The following is a 26537-nucleotide window of genomic DNA, read 5'->3' as shown; positions in this document are numbered from 1 at the left end:
GTCCCTGTGGAAAGCCGTGGGAATCACACACCTGTTAGTGCATGTCCGAAGTAATAAGCTTCTGGGAAGTGAGCCAGTTTGAGGTAAAGTTGGAGACAAAGGTATTTTAAGAGAGGTTTTTCCAATCATGAAAGTTGAGAACCTGCATGACCGAGAGTCCTAAGTTGTTCTGGGAGAAAAGAGATGGCGTGTCCCTGAGGGAGAGGGAGTCAGTCCCCAGCTCAGGCACTTCCACGGTCATCCTGGACAGAGGCCCCCGAACGGCAGCCAGTAAGAGGTGTCCAGATGCTCGAGAGTCCTGGAAGCTCTCAGCCTGCAGGTAAGTCTGAGAAGTTGGTGCTGAAGTTTAGTGTACTGTCAGGGCCAAGTTCTTCTGACACAGTGGCCTGGTAGGGACGTTTATTGGCTGTTTTTAGGAACTTTACCTGGACACATTGGGCGACACACTTCATGCTGCACTTCCTGCCACCTCTTTTAATGGCCAAAGATTCCATTCCCACTCAAGTAATGGAGGCTTGTTTTGAGGGAGCAGCCAGTGGGGACATGGGTCCCCACGTGTTATGAACAGCCATGGAACGGGCTACAGAAGACAGAACAGCTGGGCACTCCCTGGTGAGTAGTTCCTCCATCTTCACAGCAAATCAGATTCTCAATACCAGCTGCTCCCAAGCCTTGCTTATTCTTGGTTCTAGAAGACAGTTCCCAATGGACACGTACCTGTGAAAACACTCTCTAGTAAACATCTGCATTGTTATTGAAATAACACTCCCAAAAGTCCCAGAGCCAGGTCAGGGCTAATCGCCAGTCTTCCTGATGGAGAAATCCAGACTAATTTTTTTTTTAATCGGATTTATTTTAGCTGCTGGGTGCTTGGAATAATGAAGTGAAGCACTAGGCCTTCTCTTGGGTCCTCAGATGGGCCATGGTATGCTGCACAGCTGGTGCTGAAAACCTGGGCAGGTCAGCTGGGTTTAGAACCATCGAAGCTTTGACTACCTGCACGTTACCTTCTGGGGTGGGGTGGGGAGGATGAGCAGCACAAGCCTGTCAGGAGAAGTCTTGGGGACTGAGCCTTTGTCTGAGAGGAGGCAGGTGTAGCTAGTGCCCTGGGAGTCACTCACCTGCTCTGTGGCTCCTCACCATCACCCGGCCATGAGTGACGGCCTCCTCACGAACCCAAGGAGGCAGAGTGGAGGACACAGTGTGAGCATCGGTGCCACTGCAGAGGGGCAAGGGCAGAGCAGCTCTCCGGCAGAAGCAGCACCACTCACTGGAAGACTTTCCAAAACAAACTTCATCTCTTCAGCCTGGCTGAGCCCCCTGAAAGCAATTATTTCCAGAAAAATCACACTGTCCTTCTGAGGATCCCTGTGCTTGTAGGCTTGTGGAAAACAACAGCCACAGAAAACTATGTGCCCGTCATATGTATATTTTGGTTGCGGTCTGAGTTAAGGGGACATGCCCCCCAGTTCTCTTCCTCATCTTTCAGATCTTGGCAGACCCTGACCTCTCAATGGCGCAGTTCACGGCTTGGCCTTCAGCCGACAATACGTGTCTGTGCCAAGCGAGAACGACTTGCTGGGGCAAGTCAGAGTCAATCCTGCATCCCTCCCTCCCTTTTTTCCTCCCCATTTGACCTTTGGGGCTCTAGTTTCCTGCAAGGAGTGAATTATTCATGTTTGTACATAGATATCAAATTGGCCCTTCCTGGGTTGCCAGCAGGGTGGGGCAGGTAGGCGGCTTTGTTCAGAGTCTGTAAACAGGAGTTGCCACCTCCTTGTTGAAACAGCACCTCCAGGTGGGTGACCGTTTTTTTTTTTTTTTTTTTTTTTTTTTGCTAAGTCATCCTGGGGATGCTCAAAGCCCCATTGTGAAATCCTTCCTGTCCTTCCAGGCTCCTCCTTCCTCCCCACCCCTATAACAGACCCTGAAGTGGGCTGCCGCAGCTCTGCCGCCGCTCTGCACGCCTCACTCTGCCCCTTCACCATGGCTTACATAGCCAAGTCCTTCTACGACCTCAGTGCCGTCAGCCTGGACGGGGAGAAGGTAGATTTCAACACATTCCGAGGCAGGGCCGTGCTGATTGAGAACGTGGCCTCGCTCTGAGGCACGACCACCCGGGACTTCACCCAGCTCAATGAGTTGCAATGCCGCTTCCCCAGGCGCCTGGTGGTTCTTGGCTTCCCTTGCAACCAATTTGGACATCAGGTGAGGGGTGCCTTGTAATGTACCCAAGGAGTTGGGGTGCTGAAGCTTTGGTAGGTGAAGGGGGGATGGAGAGTGACTGTGTGTGCTGGAGCGTCTGGAATCGGGAGTTATTTGTTAATCTAGGTCTTTGGATACAGGTGAATACCAAGGGGAAATACATGGGGTTCTAACTGTCTGGGCATCAGTACAGAGGGTGGGGTTTTGTTGTTTATTGTCTTCCCATTATGATCCAGGAGGGCTGGTACCGTGTCTGCTTTTCTCTCCATGTCTCTCCACGGTGGAGAATGCACTTGTCAAATACCCACTGAGAGGATGAGTGGAAGGAAACAGAAGATCAACACTCACACTAGGATTGAACTGACCCAGGAGACCTTAGTTGCAGCTAGATGTGGTTCTGCTCTTCCGTGGCTCTGTGCCCATGCAAGAGTCACTTGATTTATCTGTTTTAGTTTCCTCATCTGTAAATGGGATAATGCCACTTATCTCACAGGATAATTGTGAGGTTCAGAGGGTAAGATATAAAAAAAAAAAAAAAAAAACTTTGGAAAATATAAAGTAATATGCAAGTGAAAGCAAATGCAACTGTATTATTTTGGTTGAAGGATTCTGTTTTAAATCAGCCGAGGGGACAATGATTTTGGTGGAAAGCTCAGGGTACTCCACGTCTACGGGTCTCCTCTGGGTGTCACGTGCACCTGTCTCTGATTTTTTTTCTTTCCTTTTTTTTTTTTTTTTTTTGGTGTGTCTGTGTCTGTATGTTCCACACAGGGATCAAATCTCTGTCTCTGATTACCGGGTCAAGTTCTAGATCTTCAGCCCACATACCTCAAATTCTCTTTCAGGGATTCTTCTATATTCACTTATTATTTTAACAGCACCAGGAGACAGAATGTCCTCAAGTGAACCCTCTAATTATAATCCCCCTCAGTTCAATTCACAGTGGAGTGATGGCAAGAAATTGATTAGCAGATACACAGCGGGAAGGCTGAAGTGTCATTGGCTGTGACAAACCTGAGTCCAGACCATCACTGCTGTCACTCTTGCTTCCCTGTCTCAGTCTGTTTCTAGGCTTGGCCAGGCCTGAGAGAGAATGGGTGAAACCATTTGAAGGGTGTCTCTTCCGCCCCAGAGATGTCTCCACCCTTCCACCATCAGGCTAGCTAGTGGCTGGAGGGAATCTGTAACCTACCAGGAGCCCACCAGCCGTCTACATTAAGAGATAAGGAGTCTAATGGAGATCACCTTTGGGCTCAAGATGTCTTGATGGCCTGGAACTGACTGTACTGATTGGTTCTAGTACGTCAGAGGCAAGAACTTTCTCCCATAAGGAGAAATCTGACTCTTAGACCCAGGGGAAGGGGTGGAAAATAAGGGTTTCATGGGCCTTTTGGGGTTCTCAGGGGTGAAGAATGCCAAGTAGGGATAGGACAGGGATGGCAAGGGGGAGGGAAAGACAAGTAACAGGCTCAGAGCTAGAGCCCTCACAGCTGAGTTTAGTGAGTGAGTGCGAGGAGTCTTGGGAAAGCAGTCTGGAAGTAAAAGGAATGCTAACTACACATTCACAACGGTAGTCCTCAAGTACACACTTAGCTTTCCTTCCCTTGGCCTATTTCAGAATCCTAAACACTCTATCCTGTTAAATCATCCCTGCCGGTCACTAAGCAATTTCATTTAGCATACATCCACTGTCATCTCTAATTTACTTTGCCTTTGTAGCACCTGAAAGCTAGACTTCCTTGGATGGGGCCTTTCTTCATAAACGCTTCCTCTCACTTAGACTTTCAGATCGAGGAAAAGGCAAGATGAAAGGCAGAGGCTATACTCAATACTCACATGTAATCAGCAACAACAGAGGCAAAATCAGAGCAGAGGGAAGGGGAAGGTTTGCCTGGACGTGTGTGTGACTATGTATGTGAGAGTGGGGGAGGGGGGTGCAAAAAAGTGAGAGTTCTAGATGGCATCACCTGAGCCCCTTTTTTCCTTTCTTTCTACTGCTCTGAACTCAAGGTACCTTGAAGTTTCAGACAGATATCCTAAGAACTATTCAAGGTAGTTTAGAGAGAGAAGCAGCAGTTCAAAATTGCTAAATCATTCACTGTAAGAACAGCCAAGCTAGGAACTGCAAGAATTTTCAGGAATGGCCTCGCAAACCATCAAACAATAGCTCTGAATGGGGAATCTCCAAGTCAAGAGTAGGGCAAAGTTGAAAAGAAGGAAAAAGAATAGGGGACGCAGGGGAGCTACACAGAAGAGAATAGTCCTGGGAAGGGACTATAGTAGGGTGAAAGGTTTTCGTGGATCTTCTATTTCCCCCTTCCCTCTTCCATGCTCTTTGTCTTTTTCCTCCCCCAGGAGAACTGTCAGAATGAGGAGATCCTGAACAGTCTCAAGTATGTCCGCCCCGGGGGTGGATTCCAGCCCACTTTCACTCTTGTCCAAAAGTGTGAGGTGAATGGTCAGAACGAGCATCCTGTCTTCGCCTACCTGAAGGACAAGCTCCCCTACCCTTATGATGACCCATTTACCCTCATGACCGACCCCAAGTTCATCATTTGGAGCCCGGTGCGCCGCTCCGACGTGGCCTGGAACTTTGAGAAGTTCCTTATTGGGCCGGAGGGGGAGCCCTTCCGCCGCTACAGCCGTACCTTCCCTACCATCAACATTGAGCCTGACATCAAGCGTCTCCTCAAAGTTGCCATATAGACAGGAGCTGCTCAGCACACAGATCTACCCCATCCCGCCCCTGGTATCTTTCCCGAGGCTTCAGTGTGCCCACAGGAGGCACTCATGGGCCAAAGCTTCCTCTTGAAGAGCCTTGCCTTTCCAGGCCACCTGTCTCCCTTCCCTCCCCCAACCTTCTGCTTGGTGATTCTACTTGGAGCTCCAAGATTTGGGTGGCTCTGGGCCTTCACAGAATGATGGCACCTTCCTAAACCTTATGGGTGGTGTCTGAGAAGTGTGAAGGGCTTAGAGCCAGGCTGCTAGGTGTGTCCAATAAAGGGCAGGTATGCAAACAGCCAGGCTCCCTGTGTCTTCTTCCTCGATGGAGGGTAGAGGGGTAACCCAAAACTGCAGGTTGGACAGAGAGCTGGCAGCGCACAAAGGCTTGACAGAGGAAGGCTCTGATCTGGGTGACACCCTGATGACTGTCGAGAGCAGGCTCTGGCCAGGGTCTGTGGTGGCAGGTGGAGTTGCAGGAAGTATGAATTCTATTATTGCTTAATGGCTCCTCCAGAACAGAGGCAGGGGCAGCGGTGCAGGGGGGTGCAGGGGTAGGTAATGAGAGGTAAAGGGGAGGAAAAGGCAGCAAGCCTTTCAGTGGAGTACTGGGAGGCTGGGTAGAGGACTTCAATCAGGAAGATGTCACTATCACTGCACGTACTAGGCCAGCCAAGCATTACCTCACTTGGAGACGTTGCTGGGACACAAATTTGGTCAACTTTAACTGACAGCAAGGGTGTGGAGGGTGCGGTTCCTGGGAACACAAAGAGGACTTCTTTCCCTGATCACCTTGCTCAGTCACATTTGTGTTTGATCCTTAGCAGGACTGACTCCCACCTTTTCACAGTTCCATGCTACCCTTGTCTTTCTCAAATTCACATGTTCCCAGATACAGGCACAAGACAGACCAGCGTAGGCATGAATGACTGATTTCATTTTTTCTTTCATGAGGGTGGGAATGAAGAGGGCCTCCCTTTAGACCATCCAACTGTTCATAACCTGCCAACAGGACAGCCCTTCTCTGTGAGAACAGGGTTCTGCCAAATGACTTTGTAGAGACAGTGCCCCAGATTCTTCAGCAAGTACAGGCAGACTCCAAAGGCACAAACACCACCAAGGCCAGGTCCTATCATGTTCTGGAAAGATACCTGCTGAGAAGCCACTGTCCTGTCACTTTGACTCACAAACCTCTTGCTGCAAACTACTCACTTCACCTCTCCTTCTTGGACCACTAGTTGGAACATTTTCTTTCCTCATTGAAGCCCAGAAGGGGCAGTTCTCCAAACTGGACACATTGCTTATGAACCCCAATGCTGAGGGGGGAGATCCCTTTCCTATGGCATCCCCATAACTATTTTCCAAGCACCTGCATCATCTGAGAAGTCAGTGCAGAATAGAGGTTAAGGATCCTTACTGTCTGACCTTCAACTGAAGTTATGCCATCCGTGGTGCTTGATTTCAAAAGGGGTAACCTGAGCATTACAGTGGGAATCCCCTGGCGCCCTTTTGCAGGGCCGTCTGCTAAATCAAGGCTACCCTTAACTTGACTGTCAAAAACTCAAGCCTTTCAAGATTCCTGCTCTTAAAGCCAACAGCTGGGGTATGAGTTTTTGGAAGGCAGGACTGAGCACTGATTTTAGAGCAATAGCTGCAGAGACAAATGGCTTCTCTGAAGAAATGAAATACAGAATTCATATCGGATGCTAGTATGATTTGTTCATGGTCTCCATAGTGCTAAAGTCTGTTGCTATGCCTAATAACAGAGCAGCTGTCCTAGATGTTGGCATGATGCCACAGGCAATTTCAGGCTGATATGCCAGTACAATGTATTGGGTCTTTCCCCTGAGGCTCAAGTTGAAGGAATTATTTAAAGATTCCTGAAGGATTGGGAATTAACACTGTAAGTGATTTTGCAGAGAGTCAGTAAGAGCCATTATGGTAGGAAAAGTGCTCCTCACTTGGGCAAGGAAAATGCTACATGCTTCGAAAGGGACTTGCCCAGTGTGGCTCAGGAGGGAACAGGCATGGCAGGACTGGAGACACTTCTCTTACAAGCACATTTTGTTTTTACTAAATCTTTAGTTGTGCAGTTGTTAAAATGAAGAGAACTGAGAAATTGTTTTATTTTTCATCTTGTTTGTCTCCCTTTACAGCCTCAGAAGTACCAGTTTATGGTTATAAGACATGGCAAAGCTTAAAATAATCACTCACTTTCAATCTTTTAATCAAATTTCCCTAGGGGAACTCAGGAAGTAGGAAGGGTCTCATAAACAAGCATTCCCAGAGAGATGACATAATGCCACTTGATTTAGAGCAGGGACAGAGACAGTCACTTCCCTGAGGGCTGTAACAAAAAATAAAGCTTGGGGCAACTGATTTTAGAGGATCAAGGTACACAGACTGAAATTTATTATTTCCCTGTGTTCCCACAGCTGTATGTCCTTAGTTTAAGAAACACTGAGCCAGAATCTGATTAGTAATTTCAAATCTGATTTCTTATCACCACCATCACAACTGTCATCAATAAATGACAAACTATCATTTATTGAATATTTACTACACTCACACACTGCATAAGTACGTAACTAGATTACTTAATCCTTGTACTGACTCTGTGAAGAATTCTCTGTTTTAAAGAGAAGGTAAGTGAACAAGACACCTGCCAAGAAGGTGGCTCCAAGTAGCAGAGTTGAATGTTAAACCCAGGTCAGTTGACTATAAAGTCTGTGCTTTTTTTTTTTTTTTTTTTAGACTTATTTATTTGAGGGGGTTGGTAAGGCAGAGGGAGAGAACCTCCAGCCGATGCCCCACAGAGCATAGAGCCCAACATGGGGCTTGATCCCACAACCTTGAGACCAGGTCTGAGCTCAAATCAAGAGTCAGATGCTTAACCAACTGAGCAAGCCAGGTGCCCCAAAGCCTTTAATCGTACTATTAAATACAATAGTGTTTCCCTCTATTTCAGAGTTCCTTCAGAAAGAGCACTGACTGCCTGTACACAGCACTGCACAACTTAAAAACACTTTCACTTATGTTTTATCATTTGATTTTATAACTTTGTGCAGGAGACATCATTATTTCTATTTTTCCACTGAAGAGCCAAGGTGCATATAACCTGCCCAATGTCCCAACATGAGCAGGTGGCAAAGCTCATTTTATTCTTTTTTTTTTTCTTAAGATTTTCTTTTTATTATTTATTTGACAGATCACAAGTAGGCAGAGAGGCAGGCAGAAAGAGGAAGGGAACCAGGCTCCCCACTGAGCAGAGAGCCCAATGCAGGGCTCGATCCCAGGATTCTGGGATCATGACCTGAGCCAAAGGCAGAGGCTTTAACCCACTGAGCCACCCAGGTGCCAGCAAAGCTCATTTTAGAACTAGGTCTCTTGGTTTCCTTTCTATCTAACCATACTGCATCTCACAATAGAGACTACTACAGTCAAGAAACACACAACCTAAAACTGAGGACCTCAAATTCAGTGAAGTAACTTAGCCTTACTCACAAAAAAAGCAGAATGAAACAAAGAATTCTTGATCCCCTGATAAAGAGCAGTGAATATATACTTCTTAATAATTCCTTATAAGTAACGAACCATGTCTGGTTGTGCCTACAATATATCACGTATCAATTAATTAGTACTGGAAGAAGCCAAGACCATTTAAGAAAGACTGGGCCACCTAAAACAACAAAACAAACAGGCTGAGCTTTGACTCCAAGAGCCTAAGTATGCAGACACCAGATCTATACATCATGGAGCGTGCAGACTAAGAATAAGGTGCCTGGACAAGTTCACTTTCCCAATTACACCTATAGATCGTTCCTTCTCTTTCTTGTCTCTCAGAAAGGGAAGTGGAAAAAAAAACTGATATTTTTGCCTGGTTCCCCTTTATTTGAACAGAAAAATATGGATTCAGTAGAACTAGGTTTAAGAAGTCTTTATTTGCAGGGCGCCTGGGTGGCTCAGTGAGGTAAAGCCTCTGAATTCAGCTCAGGTCATGATTCCTGGGTCCCGGGATAGAGCCCCGCATTGGGCTCTCTGCTCAGCAGGGTGCCTACTTCCCTTCCCCTCTCTCTGCCTGCCTCTCTAACTACTTGTTATCTCTGTCAAATAAATAAATAAACCTTTAAAAAAATTAAAAAAAAAAAAGAAGTCTTTATTTGATTAGATCCGTAGAAGAATTCTAGAAAATAGTGTCACAAAACACAGCACAAAGTTGGTTTAATAATGACCAATGTGGATAGGATCTTGTGTTTTAAGTTTAGTAATATATAGTCCAAAACAGATAGATAATTATACAGCCTGTAATAGACGAGGATTGTCAGTTAGGGCTTATAAAATCATATTCTTGAGCTCCAAATGACTAAGCTGGAAGCATTAGCGAACTCCAAGAAGGGACAATTCAGAGGCTATAATGGGCTTAGTGCTGCTATTTAAAGTAATGAAGCATTGTCTCTGCTTTCTGGATCCATTTCACCAAACGATTTCCTCAGCAGGTCAGATATAGATTTGCAGAAAAGTGGAAAACATTTTCCAGGAATAATACAACTGAACCCTAAGGCCTAGATGACTTAACTTTTCTAAGTAACAGATCTTGGTCTGACAGGCCTAGATCCCTCAGAGTGTTGTCGCCAACATTCTCAACTTCTTCCTCACCTCGCCAGACCCCTATACTTCATCTGTCGTGAACAGTAGTGCTGAGACAGAGTCACTGTACTAGTTGTCTGACCGTAAGTTCCTTGACATCTCTGTGGTTCAGTTCCTTTGGCGCTAAAACTGGGAAAACAATAGTACCTACTACTTGATGGAGTTGTTAATGAGGATTAAGTGTTTAAAAAGGCCAGACACACAGTAGGTACTTAATAAACCTCAGCAGTATTCTTCTTCTTCCTGTTATATAACAAAACTTCCCTGGCATCAACAATGAACATTTACTCACTTTTTTCCCTTACAAGCAAAGCTTTAGTTTAGAATTTCCAAACATCTTGGATATGAAGAGGAAACAATTTTCTTTCTGATGTCTGACCCTTGAAGTTTTGGTCTTAGAATGAGAAGAACTAACCAAACCCATCTTTTAGCATATAGTACTTTATAATGCTTTTTAAAGCATTTTACATTCATTATTCATTTGGATCTTCCAACAATACTATGAAGGAAGTAAAATATCAGTTTTTACTAGCCCAATCTAATAGACATGGAACCTAAAGACTGGAGTTATGTTTTGCTTAATGGTCATACTGCTACCAAATGGCAGAGAGACCTAAGTGCCAAGGTTTCCAACACCCAAGCCGGTGTTCTTTCAACTATACAAGGTGAGATATTTTAAGATCTCTTTGGAGCAGTTGATGTGATTCTATTTACTTCTAGTAATTAAAGTCCACTCTTTATTCAGATTTTGCTGATTTTTGGTTTTTGTTTTTTTATTAAGATTTTATTTATTTACCCAACAGGCAGAGATCACAAGGAGGTAGAAAGGGAAGTAGGCTCCCTGCTGAGCAGAGAGCCTGATGCGGGGCTCACTCACAGGACCCTGGGATCATGACCTGAGCCAAAGGCAGAGGCATTAACCCCCTGAGCCACCCAGGCACCCCATAGATATTTTGCTGGTTTTAACCAAATGTCCTTTTTCTGTCCCAGGACACTTCGTTACATTTAGTTTTCAGGTCTCTTTACACTCTTTTTGGCTGTGCGAGTTTCCCAGACTTGTCTTTATGGCCTTGACAATTTTGAGGAGTATTGATCAGTTATTTTGAAAGCTGGCCCTCAACTGCGATTTCTCTGATATTTTTCTTATGATTAGACTGGGGTTATGGGTTTGGGGGAGTGAGACCACAAAGGTAAAGTATGCTTTCAGCACATCAAATCAAGGGCACATGCCATTATCAATAGGATTATCATTGAGGATGCTAATTTTGGTCATTTGGTTGAGCTAGTGTTTGTCTGGTTCTTCCACTGTAAAGTTACTTTTCTCCCTCTGCATACTCTACTCTTTGGAAGGAAATTGCTGTGCATAACCCACCCTTAAGGAGTGGGGAGTATCTACATATATTATTTGAAATTCTTCTGCATGTCTATTCTTCTAATCTACATATTTCTTGATTCAATCATTTAGCTCTGTCAGTAAGGACTCATGGATATTTAGTGTTTGGGTTATAACTCAGTACTACTTTACTTTATTGCTGAAGCTATTCCAACTTCAGTCACTGGGAGCCCCTTTTGTTAGCCCTTTTGTCCCTTTGACATACTCCCAGTCATTGTGTCTTATGGGGTTTTGGGGGGGAGAGTTTTGGGGATTTTGGGGGGCACTTTTCTTTTGACACAAAATGCTTCAAGCTTATTTTGTACAGTCACTGTCCTAGTCCTGGAATCAATCATTCTCCAAGGAACCCTGGACATTAGGTATACTCCTATTACCCAAAAGATCTGGGCATTAGGTATACTCCTATTCTAGTTTTATTTTCTAGCCACATAACTTCTAACAGAGATTCTACACTCTGATGTGAACTGAGAACTTTAGCAGAAGAGCTCAGCAGAAGAACATAATCCCCTAAATTATTTTTTCTTTCAAAGAATAGTTAAGTGTAAGCAGGAAAAAAAATGCAAAATAATTCCCATTATAAATGAAGTAAGACAAACCATGAGGCTTGCTGTATTATAAACCAACACAACACAGTTAACTACAGAACTGCAGAGGATCCTTAGAATAACAGAGTCATTTGTCGAGGGTCATCGGGGAGAATACTGATAGTATCTTCAGCTTTGCCACATAACAGACAGAGCATGGTGTACTCCTAGAACAAGATAAAGTGCATAATTACATTGAGGAACAGGGAGAAAGACACTTCATAACTTACTCTGATCAAGCTATTCTTTGTAAATTGGAATGGATATTCCCTCTGCACATTAGATCAATTTCTTCAACACCTATCAGGGATGTCTTAGGTTTAATCTGTGTATCCTGGAGTCTTTTGTTTATGTAAATTGAACACATGCTGACAGCCTATTTACTATGTATGCCAAGAATGTCAACTTGGAAATGCATGGCTACTTCTTGAACTCAAAACACATATTGGGCTAGGGGTGCCTGGGTGGCTCGGTCAGTTAAGCATCTGACTCTTAATTTCAAGCTCAGGTCATGCATGACCTTAGGGTCATGAGATGGAGCCCCACATCAGGTATCATGCTGGGCATGGAGCCTGCTTAGAATTCTCTCTCTCCCCTCTCCCTCTGCCCCTTCCCACCTTCCCTCTCTTATTAAAAAAAAAAAAAAAAAGAAAATCCAAACACATATTGGGCTTGATTAGTGCTATTTAATTAATTATTTGAAAGACAGAGAGTGTGTGCATGTGTGCATTAGTTGACGGGGAGAGTTGGGGGGGGGGAGGCAGGGGGAAAGGGAAAATCCATGCTCAGCCCGGAGCCCCCTGGGGTGGGGGTGGTGGGAGGGTGCTCAATCTCACAACCCTGAGGTCACCACCTGAGCCGAAACCAAGAGCCAGATGCTCAACTGGTGCCCCTAGTGCTGCTATTTAAAGTAGTGAGGCAGGGCGACCGGGTGGCTCAGTCGGTTAAGCATCTGCCTCCGGCTCAGGTTGTGATCCCAGGGTCCTAGAATCGAACTTTGCACCAGGCTCCCTGCTTCTCCCTGCCCCTCTGCTGCTCTCCCTGCTGTGCTCTCTCTCTCTCACACACAAATAAATAAATAAAATCTTTAAAAATATAATAAAATAAAGTAGTGAAGCAATATGAGTGTAGGTCCCTAAGGACAAATTCCTATTCTTACAGTTGCTCCTTCCTAGATTATTTAAGACTACTAAGCAACAGAAATGTTTTTCTTTTTAAATGAAAGAAAGAAAGATCCCAAACTAAAACAACTATTTTTATTTTCTAAGAAAATAAACAATTAAGTTAAACCCATTTGTCTGTCATGCCTCATATTTAAATAGCTAGCTGTCTGGAATATGATCTATTTCAGGAGTTTATGTTTCTTGGGCTTAACAAATGTCCAGGCTGATTAAAAAAAAAGAATGAAATCTTGCCATTGCAATGACATGGATAGACCTGGAGTATATCATGCTAAAGGAAGTCAGTCAGAGAAAGACAAATTCCGTATGATTTCACTCATATGTGGAACTTGAGAAAAGGAAAAGAGAGAGAGGCATGAACCAAGAACTCTAGAGACTGTAGAGAAAAAAAACTGATGGTTACCAGAGGGGAAGGGGATGGGGGAAATGGAGGACGGGGATTAACGAGTACACGTGCTGTGATGAGCACCGGGTGTGTATGGAAGGGTTCAGTCACTATATTATACGCCTGAAACTACTGCAACACTGTATGTTAATGATACTGGAATTAAAATTTTTAAAAATATCAGGCTGGTGACAGAAGATATTTTGTTTTAGGGAAAACTCCTAGGGCAAAGTCCTGTTTTTATAGTTATCCCCTTCTAGAATATTTAATATGGATCATAAACTATATACACATATTTCCTTTTAAACTTCTGCTTAAAAACTTTCTTCTTTAAGAAAACAAACTTACTGCTAAATTTATTTGTATTTCCACACTTCAAACTGAGATTGTTAGCTGTCTGGGAAAAATTGGTCAGTCAAGGCAGTTTGTGTTTCATGATCTGGATAATCAGTACAGAGAGGGTCTCTGAACCAAGGAGTATGGTTCAGAGACTTAGAACCAGGGAACTGCATTTCTGTTTCCTACAGGTGAGCTTAGTTGTGGCAAGAGAAAGATTGTTTCTTAAAAAACCACACTTCATTTCAAGGTCTGGTCTACACACACGGTAGAGATAGGGGCCAAAGCTCAGAGAACAAATACAGGTCTCATAAATTAAAAAATGAAATAGGCGTGCCTGGGTGACTCAATCAGCTGAGTTTCCACTCTAGGTTTCAGCTCAGGTCATGGGCTCAGGGTCATGAGCTCAAACCCCACAACGGGGGGTCTGCACTCAGCAAGGAGTCTGCCTGAAGATTCTCTACTTCTACCTCTTCCCCCCAAAATAAAGAAATCTTTCTAAAACAATGAAATAAAAATCTACCCTCTATACATATACCCTCTTTTACTGCTCCCAAATACTTCCACTTTCACCTGCCAGACATTACTAGTAGGATTTGAACCTCTCACAGGAGATGAAGAAGAAAACAGTGATAAAGTCGAAATGGGAAAACGTATGAAGCTAGACAAACATCTGAGTTTTCACCAATGTATCCATCGACAAATTTTTATTAAGGCCCTAAATATTTTGCAAAGTGCTAGGTGCACTGGCAGACATGAGAGAAGGCAAGGACAACGTCTGACCTTGCAAAATGTACAATCTATCTTGAGAGAGAGAAAAAACCTAACACGTGGTATAATCTGGAAAGGGTATTAAATAAGTAAGACTAATTACATTTGAAATATTTCATTTATAGTTGGTGTGGAATCCAAATTTCACTGTAGGTCAATTATTTGGAATCCAAAAGCAGTTTCCCACAGAAGCACTGTTGTACACAGCAGTTAGGTTGCCAGGAAATTCCAGGGAGTCTTTCAAATTCATATTGTACAAGTACTATAGAATCTAGCCATACATAGCATGCTTCTCTGGGAAAACAAGTCTAGAATTCTAACTTGGAATGCAAGGAACACAATCCCCTGTGCTGCCAGGGTCAGGACACCTTTTACAAAACTGGCCAAGAGAACAAGAATTCTCCTCAGTCATTCATGGAGACCCTCAAAGGCTCCACCTGGGCAAAGCACAGGGATAGAGATTTGGAAGAAAGGGTGGAGTGTGTGGAATCACCTTTGGGACGACCAGATCCTTTGCTTTATTCTGAGGGGCCCAGGGCCCTTTGCTTCTATTACTACCTATTATTTCTGACCCCAAGTCCTCTCCTTCCCTATTCCACAGAGGAACAGAAGGCAGTCTCACTGTTCCTCTTTTGTTTTCTGAAGCAAACACACAGTCCTTTCAGTGGCTTTTAGGGTGATATAAAAAATAAAGGATACCTGTAATCATTTATAATGTATTTTCTGTTTAAACTATACTTCTGTCTTTACTCCACCCCTACTTGTGCCATCAGAAAAATCTCACTTTAACAATGATATTGTGGTTATTTTAAAAACAGAATTATCTTTTAGAGATATGTACAGAAATATTTACAGAAGTAGTGATATACTTGGGATTTGATCCAAAATAATCCTGTAGGGAGCTGTGGGAATGGTGAGATACAAAATAAAGCAAACTGAAGGCTGGGTGGTGGAGGTTAAAACACTATTCTGCCTACTTTTGCCCATAAGACATTTAATACACAACAAAACATTACCAATGTGGGGAATCCCACCTTGAACCTGAACTACTGCTGGAGTGAAACAGGTGCTGGGGCAGAATGGGGACAAGGAAGAAAGCTAGCAAAGCTGAGAACAAAGAGTTTTTGTGCCCGTTAGGCTGAGAAGGAAGTTTCCAAGTGGCTATTCCTATGAGTCAGGGCCTGCTGTAGGTACAAAGAAAGGGGGAAAGCAGTATGGGCTAGACTATCAAGAGGAGGGAGGAAACAGAATTTAAGTTCTACTTGAAAGAGGTAAGATGTAGTTGACTTGAAGGTAGAGAAAGGGACAAGTCAAGGAAAAAGCATGAATAAGGACAGTGAGAGGCAAAGGGCAAGCATATGCCATATGGAGTAGCAAGAGCGACAGGACGATATATTTGAATAAGATTAATTTGACAGCAGCACGCAGAACTGTGCCGCAGTAATTTAGGTTTGAGTGGGTACGGTCCTTAACATGAGATGTGGCAACAAAGCCAAAAAAGGCAAGAGAAACAAAGAAAGATAGAAGGGCAGCGGCGTCTGGGTGGCTCAGTGGGTTAAAGCCTCTGCCTTCAGCTCGGGCCCTGGTCCCAGGTCCTGGGATCGAGCCCTGCATTGGGCTTTCTGCTCAGCAGGGAGCCTGCTTCCTCCTCTCTCTCTGCCTACTTGTGATCTCTCTCTGTCAAATAAATAAATAAAATCTTAAAAAAAAAAAAAAGAAAGAAAGAAAGAAAGAAGGGTAGGCAGGGTGTTAGCAACAAAGAAGGGCATTTGGGAGACAGCTGATAGGTTTTAAGTGAGCCTGAGTGTGAGTCTGTTCACTATTTGAGAAAGTAAAGAGAAAGTTCCAGAACAGAGACCAAGGTTCAATGGAAAAAATCAGTTAGGGAACAATAGGAAAGAAAACCAGGGAAAAAGCAAAAGAAGACTCAAAATGATTTAAAAAGAAAGAAAAAAGTCTAGCACTATGGACCTTAAGGGACGAAATCCTTCCAAACCACTACGGTTGACAAAACCAGACCCAGGAAAGATGTTAAAAGAGCTTAGAACTGAGGCAAGGTCACAGCACTCAGCTACATTATAGGACACCTCTGAGAGAATAGTTTTAGTAAAGTGAAAATGAAAACTGGTTTGCAGGTGGTTAAAAGAAGCACAGGGAAATAAGGAAAATCGGGTAAAGACCTATTCAAGTAGAGCAGCAAAAGGAAGGACAGAGATGATTAGAAGTTGAATCTCAGAGGTAGCTGAGTGAAATGAAAAGATTTTTAACTTATTTTTTAACCAGAGAAGAATCAAGTATATTTACCGTCAGAAATATTTTAAATCCCAGGGAGACAAAGAAAATGCTGGATAGAGAGCACATAGATGAGGAAATGCAGAAAGGGTGGAGTTCAAGAGGAAGGAATATCTTCCTCTCTACTGGGACGGAGGGAAGAGTCTGAGGTTGGACAATGCTATGTGTGGGGAGCCAAAGAGACTAGTGGGAAAGAAGAGAAAGGGAAGTGGCCAGCCCCATGAGAACCCTGAAGTCCAGAGCTCAACTATTACACTATAGCTTAAATGAGCTATGGAAAGGCCAAAGCAGTGGCCTAACGCATCACTTTCAAGAAATGACTCTCATCACAGGATACAGAACACACGTAGCAGATGGTGAGAAGATGAGGTGGAGAGGCCAGTTTAAGAGCAGGTTTTCTTCCCAAGAGAATTTCACTGTCTATACATCATGAATACAAGCCATCTTCTTTTATCTTCCTCTTCCTATACCCAGCGTCATTTCTGGGACAGCTTTGAAAATGGTTGTGTTCAGTCATAAAGGGAAATCAGCTAGACTTGGCTCTGATGGCAGTGATAGACAATGGCTTCATTAGGGCAATCTTAATACTCTAAAGAGCTCACAGGGGCTTCAAGAGCTTCCACAAATGGCTATAAGCCCTCCTTTGCTCTCATGGAAGGACAGAGCTGCTCCTTTGAGCCCATGATATGCTCCCTCCCCTACTCATTCACTGAGATCTTGACTTTGCCCTAAGTTACATATAATATATGAACATTTTCTGAGGCATAATTTTTGGATGCTGAGAAGATATGGTCAAGATATTGTACGGATTAACCACAACATATCAGGCCAGGTTCTGACAGGTGAATAAGTGCTTTCTTCTACCCTAAAATACAAATGAACAAGAGTGCTCATACTGCAAGATTCTGTTATGGAAGATTATTCTTTTTTTCTCATTAAAATCCTACCTTAATTTGAAGGACTTAAAAAAATAAAATTCCCCTGCCTGGGACACCTAGGTAGCTCGGTCAGTTAAGCATTTGGCTTCAGCTCAGGTCATGATCCCAGGGTCCTGGGATCAAGTCCCTTATAGGGCTCCTTGCTCAGCAGGGAGCCGCTTCTCTCTCTGCCTGCTGCTCCGTACAAGGCCTCATCTGTATAATACTTATTCTCCACCCTTATGGTGGTCCAGCTTCTTTCCTCCAACCTGGATACACCCATCCTTTCATTTTACTTAATGAATTATATTAAAATGACTCACTACAACTGAGACTACAGAGTTGCCCAAGTCTACATATCTGTGAGGGAAGACAAGGATAACCTCCTTATCAGAATTTCCATGCTCCACAAGTAGGGGGGCAGTGGGCAGGCCAACACTTATAAAACCAACAATATGCAATTACATAACTGGATAGAGAAAAAAACAGGCACAACCGTAACCTCATAAGAACCCACAATGTGCTATTCTTTATCAATAAACATGACAGGCCTGAGATACCATTTCTAAGGCATTCATTTTGATTTGTAACTCTTATGGAGACAGGTTTGAATAGATACACTCACATCTAAAGTGTCTCTCTTAACATACACAAGTAGAAGGATAGTCTCCTTTAAAACTTACTAGTACTTCAATTGTTAAAACTATATCTAGATTTACAAAAGTATTTTTATTATTCCCCCTTCCCCACAATAACATAGCACATTTATACATTTACCTGAAATTCATCCATGATACTGAATGTGTACTCGTGCCTGGCTATTACATGATGACAATTCTTACACAGATCTGCCGAAACAGAGAGAGTCTTAAATGATTAAGTCTTTGAAGGTGTCTTAAGACAGTAAAACTTCTATTTTCAGCATGGTGGTGCTTTAAAAGAATACATTAATAAATACATTTAAACACAGCAGTAGGAAACCCATTATAGTATCTACCTTGAGAAGAAATCCAAAACCCATCACATAGCAACGCTACATAATGACTCAGAGATTAACAGGCATATATTAATTCCCATTCTTAGAACTTGGGAGAAACTGTGCTACTAAAAACAATCATAAATAAAAAGCCAATGCTAGATGTTAAAGTGAGTTTAACAATAAAAAAGACTCTAGTAAAAACATATAATAACTATGATTTATTGAGTGCTTACTGTGTGCCAGATACTGTTTTAAATACTTTTTATCTCTTTACTTAATCTTCTCAAAACCCGAAGAGATAGATACTATTGTTCTCACCTTTTGAAGGATAAAGAAACAAAGCCACACCATGGTTAAGTAATTAATTAGCAAGACTAGCAGAAGTGTTGGAAACAGAATTCAAACCTATGCATTCTGGCTCCAGAGCCCTTGCTCTTAACCACTATGTCCTAATACCTCTCTAAAGGAGTTTAAAGCGTTATGCCTAATACAAAGAAAAAGACTGTTCTACTTTAATATTTTCAATTCTAAAGGCTTAGCATCTTTCATATTCCTTTTTAATATCATTATTTGCACATTTATTCCTCATATATTCAGAACATACCAAAGAACCAGGAAACAAGCAAAAAGGGGGTGTGACCAGTTTAATCTCTTGTCACCATACCTGAGGACTTACAAGTACGTATACTTAATCTACTCATAAAAATTCTTAAGAGTGCCAACCTTAGAACTGACTTGTTTCTGGTACACCTGGGTGGCTCAGTTGGTTAAGCAGCTGCCTTCGGCTCAGGTCATGATCCCAGCGTCCTGGGATCGAGTCCCACATCGGACTCCTTGCTCAGCAGGGAGCCTGCTTCTCCCTCTGCCTCTGCCTGCCATTCTGTCTGCCTGTGCTCGCTCTCTCCCCCCCCCTCTCTCTCTGATAAATAAATAAAAAAAAAAAGAACTGACTTGTTTCTATCATACATAATTTATTTGGTTCCCCAGCACTGAGGACAAGAAGCAGCATATGAAGATAGCACAGCAAAAGAAACAACAGACAGATGATGAGATGGGAGACAAAAATAAGCTATGAGAGCAGAAACAAGACTAAAAAAACCATAACATCCCCGGGTAATTTATATGGCAGCAAACAGCCCTAAACACTTCAGTAGCTGTTGGAGGACATCACTGTACTAGAGTATAGTAAAAAAAGAAACCTCACATGAATGACCTAAGGTTTAAAAAAAAGTCTCTCTTGCGTGCCTGGGTGGCTCAGTCGTTAAGCGTCTGCCTTCGGCTCAGGTCATGATCCCAGGGTCCTGGGATCGAGCCCCCAACGGGCTCTCTGCTTAGTGGGGGAGCCTGCTTCCCCTGTCCCTCTCCCACTCCCTCTGCTTGTGTTCTCTCTCTCACTGTGTCTCTCTCTGTCAAATATATTTAAAAAATCTTTAAAAATAAATAAAAATAAAAATTAAAAAAGTCTCTCTTGTTTCAGAAGGCATAAAGACTTTAAAAATAAACAACAAACAAAAAATGGTACCTGAACCATAAGCTTTAGTTATCTGCAAGTCACTTATGCAGAGTCTCATGATGCTAGCATCTTTATTTTCCTCTTAAAAACCAAACTAGCAACTCTTTTGCAATACAATATTGAAACAGGCCTCATAAAACACAACATATCAGTAGGTATAACATATCAGCTTTCAAAAGCCAGTATCTGCTACCAGAATTGCATGAAAATTAAAAGTCTACTTACGATCATAGGTAACTATTTCTTCTCCATCTTCCTCTTTCAAAGATTTGTTGGTGATCAGCATAAAATCCCGCTTACTGCACACTGCACAGCCTGTAAAGTTCAGCAAGAAAGATCCATTTTCCAGGCAGATGTTACCCTAAAACATTAAAAATAGAAATTTAATTTTCTTCTATTTCAAAACCCTTAGTGAAAATAATTAATAGACTAAAAATTTCTAAAGGCAAAAAAAAAAAGGCCAGAATTTACTTGCTTGAAGTCTGTACCAAGTAATTTTTGAAATTACCAGCTTTCCTCTAGAAGTGCTATTTATGGCAAATAAAATTGATGCAGTGTTAAAGCTGTAAGTCTCTGAGGACTGCAACTGTGTTTGAGAGGACTAAATGCAAATGGATATTTAGAAACTTAATGAACTTTTAATAATATAAAATGTGAAAAGGAAAAATTAGAAAAATCTAATAGCCAACAACATTAAATGAGGCATAGCATAAAACTAGAATTAAAATCTAATCAAAATGGAAATACTGAACTAATGATAAAAATGATCTTATAAAATGTGATGCTCAGGGGACGCCTGGGTGGCTCAGTTGGTTAAGCTGCTGCCTTTGGCTCAGGTCATGATCCCAGGGTCCTGGAATCGAGTCCCATATCGGGCTCCTTGCTTGGCGGGGAGCCTGCTTCTCTCTCTGCCTCTGCCTGCCTGTGTGCGCTCTCTCACCCTCTGACAAATAAATAAATAAAATCTTTAAAAAAATAAGAAAGAAAAGGTGGCATTCTGTTACCTATCCATCTTTAAAAAAACAAAAAACTGTGATGCTCAGTTGATTGTTGAAATAGCATTTTCTGATGTCTTAAAAAACAACACAAAATAAGCAAACAAGAATAAACTCTCATCTCTACAGATGATTGTCCTTAAGGGTATGTGTGATTCAGGCAAAGAAGATAAGCTCTGCAATTCATCAGACGGACACCAGGGCATTCAAAAGAGAAAGGGATTTGCTTCATCACCGAGAAACTGTAAACAACGAACGTAGCTAGCTCAAGAGAGGTCTTTGCTAAAAGCTTACTAGTGATAGTTCAGAAAGTCATTTTATCAATAATCTACATCAACCTCATTTCTGACCAGTACACAGAGTACTTTTAACAGCTGGTGTGACTAAAAATCAGTCAAATGAACACTTCTCCAGTGAAGCTATGTGCCTGATACTGTGCAAAAGCACAGAAGGATTAGAGGAGTCACCTCCTTCCTATTCCGAAGAGCTTATAACTATCAGGAAAACCAGCTTTAAGTGATGCCACAATGAAGCCTTCCTGGATTCCCAACACCACAGTGAATCTCCCCCTTTTGAGTGGCTCTTTGCTATATATTAAGGAAGAGATTAACTCTGTGCGGGCAGATATAGTTGGGAGATACTAAATCACAGGCACATTACCTTAACCACTAAAGGGGGAAAAGGCATTGGGATTAAAGTATAAATTTCCAGCTACTAAGAATGGGTGCTTTACTTTGATTTTCTTAAAAATAAACATCACTGAAGTGTAGCTTCTATAAATAAAATAGGTGACTCACTTTTAACCAATATTCCAACCAAGATATAAAAATTTCTATCTTCCTAGCTGATCCTTCAGGCTTTGCAGTCTATCTCCAACCCCCATCTCACCTCAGGCACCCCTTGATCCAATTCCTATCTCTAGATGATAGATTCACCTGTTATAAAATTTTATACAAATAGAACCATGCAGTATACCTCTCTGCATCCAGTTTCTTTTGTTCTGTTCAAATTAATCATCTATGTCATTGTACTGGTAGCTCATTGCTTTTCATTGCCAAACGGCATGGATTCGTGTTGATAAGACTTTTGGGTCCTTTTCAGTTTGGGGCTATTATGAATAAAGCAGCTACGAAGATTCATTAAGTCTTCTGTAAACATATACCTTTCTCTTCGGTAAACACCTAGAAGTGGAACTGCTAAATCAGATGGGAAAAATATGGTCCAGCAAACTTTAAAACTGCCCATTAGTTTTCCATTTTCTATGCCCACCAGCACTGTGAGTTCCAGTTGCTCCACATCCTCACCAACCTGAGGTACAGTGTCTTTTCTTACATTAGCCATCCTCATCTTGTGGTATCTCACAGTTTTTAATTTGTATTTAGTTTGTATTTCCCTCATGACTAATAACATTAAGCATCTTTTCATGGTGCCTACACGTGTGGAGCGCCTAGTCTTCTGCCCGTCTTTTGAAAGCTAAGTTGTTTATCTTATCTAGTTGTAAGAGTTATTATGGGGTTGTAAGAGTTCTTTATATATTTTAAATATAAATCCTCTGTCAGATTTGTATTACAAATATTTTCTATTATTGGTGTGCGATTTTTAAAATAATATCTTTTGAAGAGCAGATAGTTTTGATCTTATGAAGTCCAATTTATCAATTTTTTTTCTTTCACTATTTGCATTTGTCTTTTTTTTTTTTTTTTGACAGAGATCACAAGTAGGCAAAGAGAGAGGAGGAAGCAGGCTTCCCGCTGAGCAGAGAGCCTGATGTGGGGTTCAATCCCAGGACCCTGGGATCATGACCTGAGCTGAAGGCAGAGGCTTTAACCCACTGAACCACCCAGACACCCCTATATTTGTCTTCTAAGACTAGCATTCCTCATCTATGAAAAGTATCTACCATAAATCTCCAGAAAAATTTATGAAACCAAAGATAAATATTACCTATTCAATCCGCACTTAGAACTTCTTGACATGTTAATCCATTATTTTTCTCTGACAATTTTTTGGATGAGTACACTATACTTGCTACCATCATCTTATTGTCCTTTCCTTTGCTAAGCTCAAAGTGGCTTCTGTTCTTACTGCCCTCAGAAATATCACATGACTTCAAAAACTCCCAGAGTTGGAAGGACCTTTCAGATTTCAAATGTTCAGTCTCTCCTGAACAACAGGAAGAGTGTTCAGTTTTTCCAATGGTAGCCCATTCCACTTTTGAAAACCTGTTAGAAAGTTCTTTGTTCTGATTCAAAGCCTACAATCCAATAACATCCACCCACTAATGCTTTCTAAATCTGCCTTCTGAAATTCCAGAATGACAGCCCTTTAATTATTTTAGAACAGAATAAATTCAGAAAATATAAAGTCAGAAAAAAGTGCCAATGAAAGGCTCCATCACCTCAATCCTTTTCTCTATTCTTCTTAAACTTTATCTTCACTTAACTAATTATTCCCTGAAGCTCTCCATTCTGCTTGATTCTCCATATTCTTTTCCCAAGAAAACAAATCCTTTCATCTGTTTGAATCTTGCACCTAAACTGCAATTTTGTATTTTCACTTGACTCCTTGGATGTTACATTCCCAATCTTGAAGGAAACATGATAAAAACAACCTGACTGTGTGCACCTCAATTTCATTCTCTCTCCATATGCCTCCAACTTCTGTAATGATACTTTGAATTTCCCAACTGCCTAGAATGAAAACACTAAGATCATCTATAGCTCCTCCCTCCATTAAACTGGCTGAGGTCCAGTAATTCTTTCCTTGAGATGAGGTCTTATACCTACACTACTGTTGCCATGGCTCCCCAAATACTCTGTAGGGCTCTCCCTTTTACATTTCCATTCTACTACAACCTCAATATACAGCCATAAGATTCATTCTCCTAAGTAACAGATTCCAGAAATATTTCCTTATTAGATTTTCTTGATGGATGCCCAAGGCCTCACATATAGAATCTAAACTTAATACAATTTTTAAGTCTTTTGATTAGCCCAATTCTTAAGAATCCAACCTAATCTCTTTAATCCTCTTCACTACAAACACCTTCCTCCTGTGGTCTCTGGAAAGTGCAGTGTTCCTTACTGGATTCATGAACATTTTTTACACTTGTAAAAAAGTATGAAAGAGAAACACAATAAAGTATATGAAACATAAATGTGCAATATAATGCCTCTACCCACTAGGTGTCAGTAGTACCGCCAGCTGTGACCATTAAAAATGTCTACAGATGGTGCCAAGTGTCCGTTGGGAGGCAAAAATCTCACCTGGTTGAGAACCACTGCTCTAACTAATTCACTTTCATTATTCATTCATGGCGTTCCATTCTCTAACTGTATCACACTTTTCCGGTGTGCGACTGCAAATAATGCTGTTGTAAGCATTCTTACACAAGTGCCCAGGAACAAATGTAATGCATTTATTTCTCTAGGATGGAACTGCCGGGTCATTCCGTATGCATATCTTCATTTGATATGAAGATCAAATCAAATCATTTGATTTGATATGAAGCTAAAACTTTTTCCAAGGAGGTTGCATCGGGAGTGTTCTTGTTGTATATCCTTCCCCAAAGAGTAAGTATTCAGAGACAGAGACAACTACAGATTTTCCGCCTCCCAACCATTACAAGAATCCTTGTTCTTGTTACATTTCCCAAGCCTCTGGCTCCTCCTTTCCTTCTTTTCTACCCCAGTCACACTAGCCTTCCAGTCCCCAATGAAGTCCACCTTCCTTTTGGGAGAGCAGTGCTATTTCTCTCCCATTTCTTTGAACTTGAACAGCATTTATCAACTGTACTACTCTTTTTTTTTTTTTTTTTTTTTCTTTTTGTTAATCACATACTCCTCAGAAGGCAATGACAGCTGTCTATTTCTTCTTTGGTGTCCCTTTCTGGCCTAGCAAAGTAATCTAACTATACACACACATGTTCAGTAAGTATACACATGAATGACAGTAACAAGCTTTGACAACCTCCCGAGCTTGAGAGCAGCCGAGATTTTTCAATAAGGAAGGAAGGGTCAGGAAACCTGAATTCTGCCCCTGGCTCTTCTGTTAAGGGAATGTGAACTTGGGCAAGTGATTTCTCCTCTATGGGCATTAGTTTCATCTGCAAAACTGGGTTATAACAAATGGCCTCAAAGGTCCCTTCCAGCGCTAGAATTCAGCAAGAAAAGTGAATTTCACCAAATCAAGCTTGAGAATGTGACGGGGGAATAGGGGGCCGTGTCCCTTCGTCGTCAGACTGGACTGGTGGTGGCGGTGGTGGGGTTTCCTTTGTTGTCCCCTGGAGCTCGAGAGAAGCGGGGTGACAGCTGATGTCAGCCGCCAGTTCGGGGGACCGGCGGAACCGACAGCCATAGGCCGCCCCCGCCCTCAAGTGCCTAAAGACAGCTACCGGCTCACTGGAATGGACAGAACGGCTGGATCGGCCCGCGCCCGGCCTCTCAGGGAAGGCCAGCCGGGGCTACGAGAAGCTCCAAGGGCTGGCCATGGGCCAGGAGAACGAGAAGTTCTGGGCGCCCACTCGCTCACCCGATTCGGATACTCCTTCTCCACACAGCCCCCACACATCCCGACGCCGTTCTCGAGGACCGTCCTCCGCCACTTCCGGGAAGACGAAACCTCGCGAGAGCAAAACCAAGGTTGCCGCATGCGCCCTCTGAAGTACTCGACCCTGGAGTATTTGATTTCGGGAACCTACGCGAAGTCTCCGCCCGGTAGCCGCTGTTGGGAGAGCAGGACCTGGTCTCCCAGGCAACAGCGCGGGGCGGGGAGTGGGACTTCGGAAACCTACCCGGGAAGAGGGCGGGACCGTGGACCCTGTGGCGGGAACGCGAAAGGGAGCTCCCGCTGAGCAGAGCTCTTATGGGCGCCCTCCGGAGTCTAAGCTGACAGAACGGCGAGTCACAACACACATGAAAGGGAATTGTTTCTCGCTGCCTGGGCATACCCCGCACAGAAAGCCGAAATTATAATAATTTATGTACCTTTCCGTATCAGTGAGAGCAAGAAATCAGCTCTCGGGCCGTGAATAAGCAATAACCGAAGTGCTGGGGAAGAGGCACTTACAGCTCTGCAGAGAATCTCCTAAAACTCCTAAAAAGAACTCTCAAAATGTTAATAATAAATGACCATTATTTATCCCATTAGTGGTGGGAAACGTTTCTGTGTCATAGAAGCACCTCCTTGACATGAGCGCCCTGGACAAATAGAAAATGGCCAGGTCGACCCTGCAGAGCTGAAAATGTTTGTGGCTGGAGCCCTGCCTTTCCCTTTCCCTTCGTATTGAAAGCATCTTACTTTTGGCAGTAACTTAATTAACCTGAATACGAACACCCCAAATCTGTCTTTCTGTTTCTGAACAACCTGTCTTCATACCAGCTACTCCAATGGAAATGATACTCAATAGGAACATCAGCATCCTCCCTTAACCCTGACTACCAGAGTCAAGTCAGTGAAGAAATCGGGGAGCATAGGAGACTGTGGGATCCAGGTTCTTTAGAGAAGAGGTTAACTATTGCAAAGCTCATTCTATTCTTGGAATAATTACAATGACTTCCACTTGTATGACATTTTCAACCTTCCAAGTGGCCTCATTTCAGCTTCTAATTTTATGGCTT

At 42.6% G+C, this 26537-nt stretch overlaps 2 protein-coding genes across 3 annotated transcripts; one reads left to right on the top strand and one right to left on the bottom strand.

Annotated features, from left to right (window-relative positions):
* Positions 1 to 454: 454 nt before the first annotated feature.
* On the bottom strand, positions 455 to 25604 carry CHURC1 (churchill domain containing 1). 2 transcript variants are annotated; one of them, XR_009355718.1, is made up of 5 exons: positions 25450 to 25604; positions 20150 to 20285; positions 18210 to 18280; positions 1122 to 1320; positions 455 to 717 (listed from the first exon to the last, which is right to left on the bottom strand). XR_009355718.1 is itself a non-coding variant. In XM_059182346.1 (4 exons), exons 1-4 carry the CDS (start codon positions 25567 to 25569, stop codon positions 11625 to 11627), a joined length of 420 nt encoding a protein of 139 aa, XP_059038329.1. In that variant the 5' UTR covers positions 25570 to 25604; the 3' UTR covers positions 9069 to 11624. The 2 variants fall into 2 exon arrangements, 1 of the variants encoding a protein (XP_059038329.1); XM_059182346.1 differs by lacking the exons at positions 455 to 717; positions 1122 to 1320 and adding an exon at positions 9069 to 11717.
* GPX2 (glutathione peroxidase 2) lies at positions 1910 to 5224 on the top strand. The gene is made up of 2 exons (XM_059182342.1): positions 1910 to 2208; positions 4561 to 5224. Exons 1-2 carry the CDS (start codon positions 1987 to 1989, stop codon positions 4909 to 4911), a joined length of 573 nt encoding a protein of 190 aa, XP_059038325.1. The 5' UTR covers positions 1910 to 1986; the 3' UTR covers positions 4912 to 5224.
* Positions 25605 to 26537: the final 933 nt, after the last annotated feature.

The sequence above is a fragment of the Mustela lutreola genome, chromosome 7, assembly GCF_030435805.1.
Source record: "Mustela lutreola isolate mMusLut2 chromosome 7, mMusLut2.pri, whole genome shotgun sequence".
In the NCBI taxonomy this organism is placed as follows: domain Eukaryota; kingdom Metazoa; phylum Chordata; class Mammalia; order Carnivora; family Mustelidae; genus Mustela; species Mustela lutreola.
Note: the sequence above shows the minus strand (reverse complement) of the source record. Positions and strands in the feature narration are given on the sequence as shown.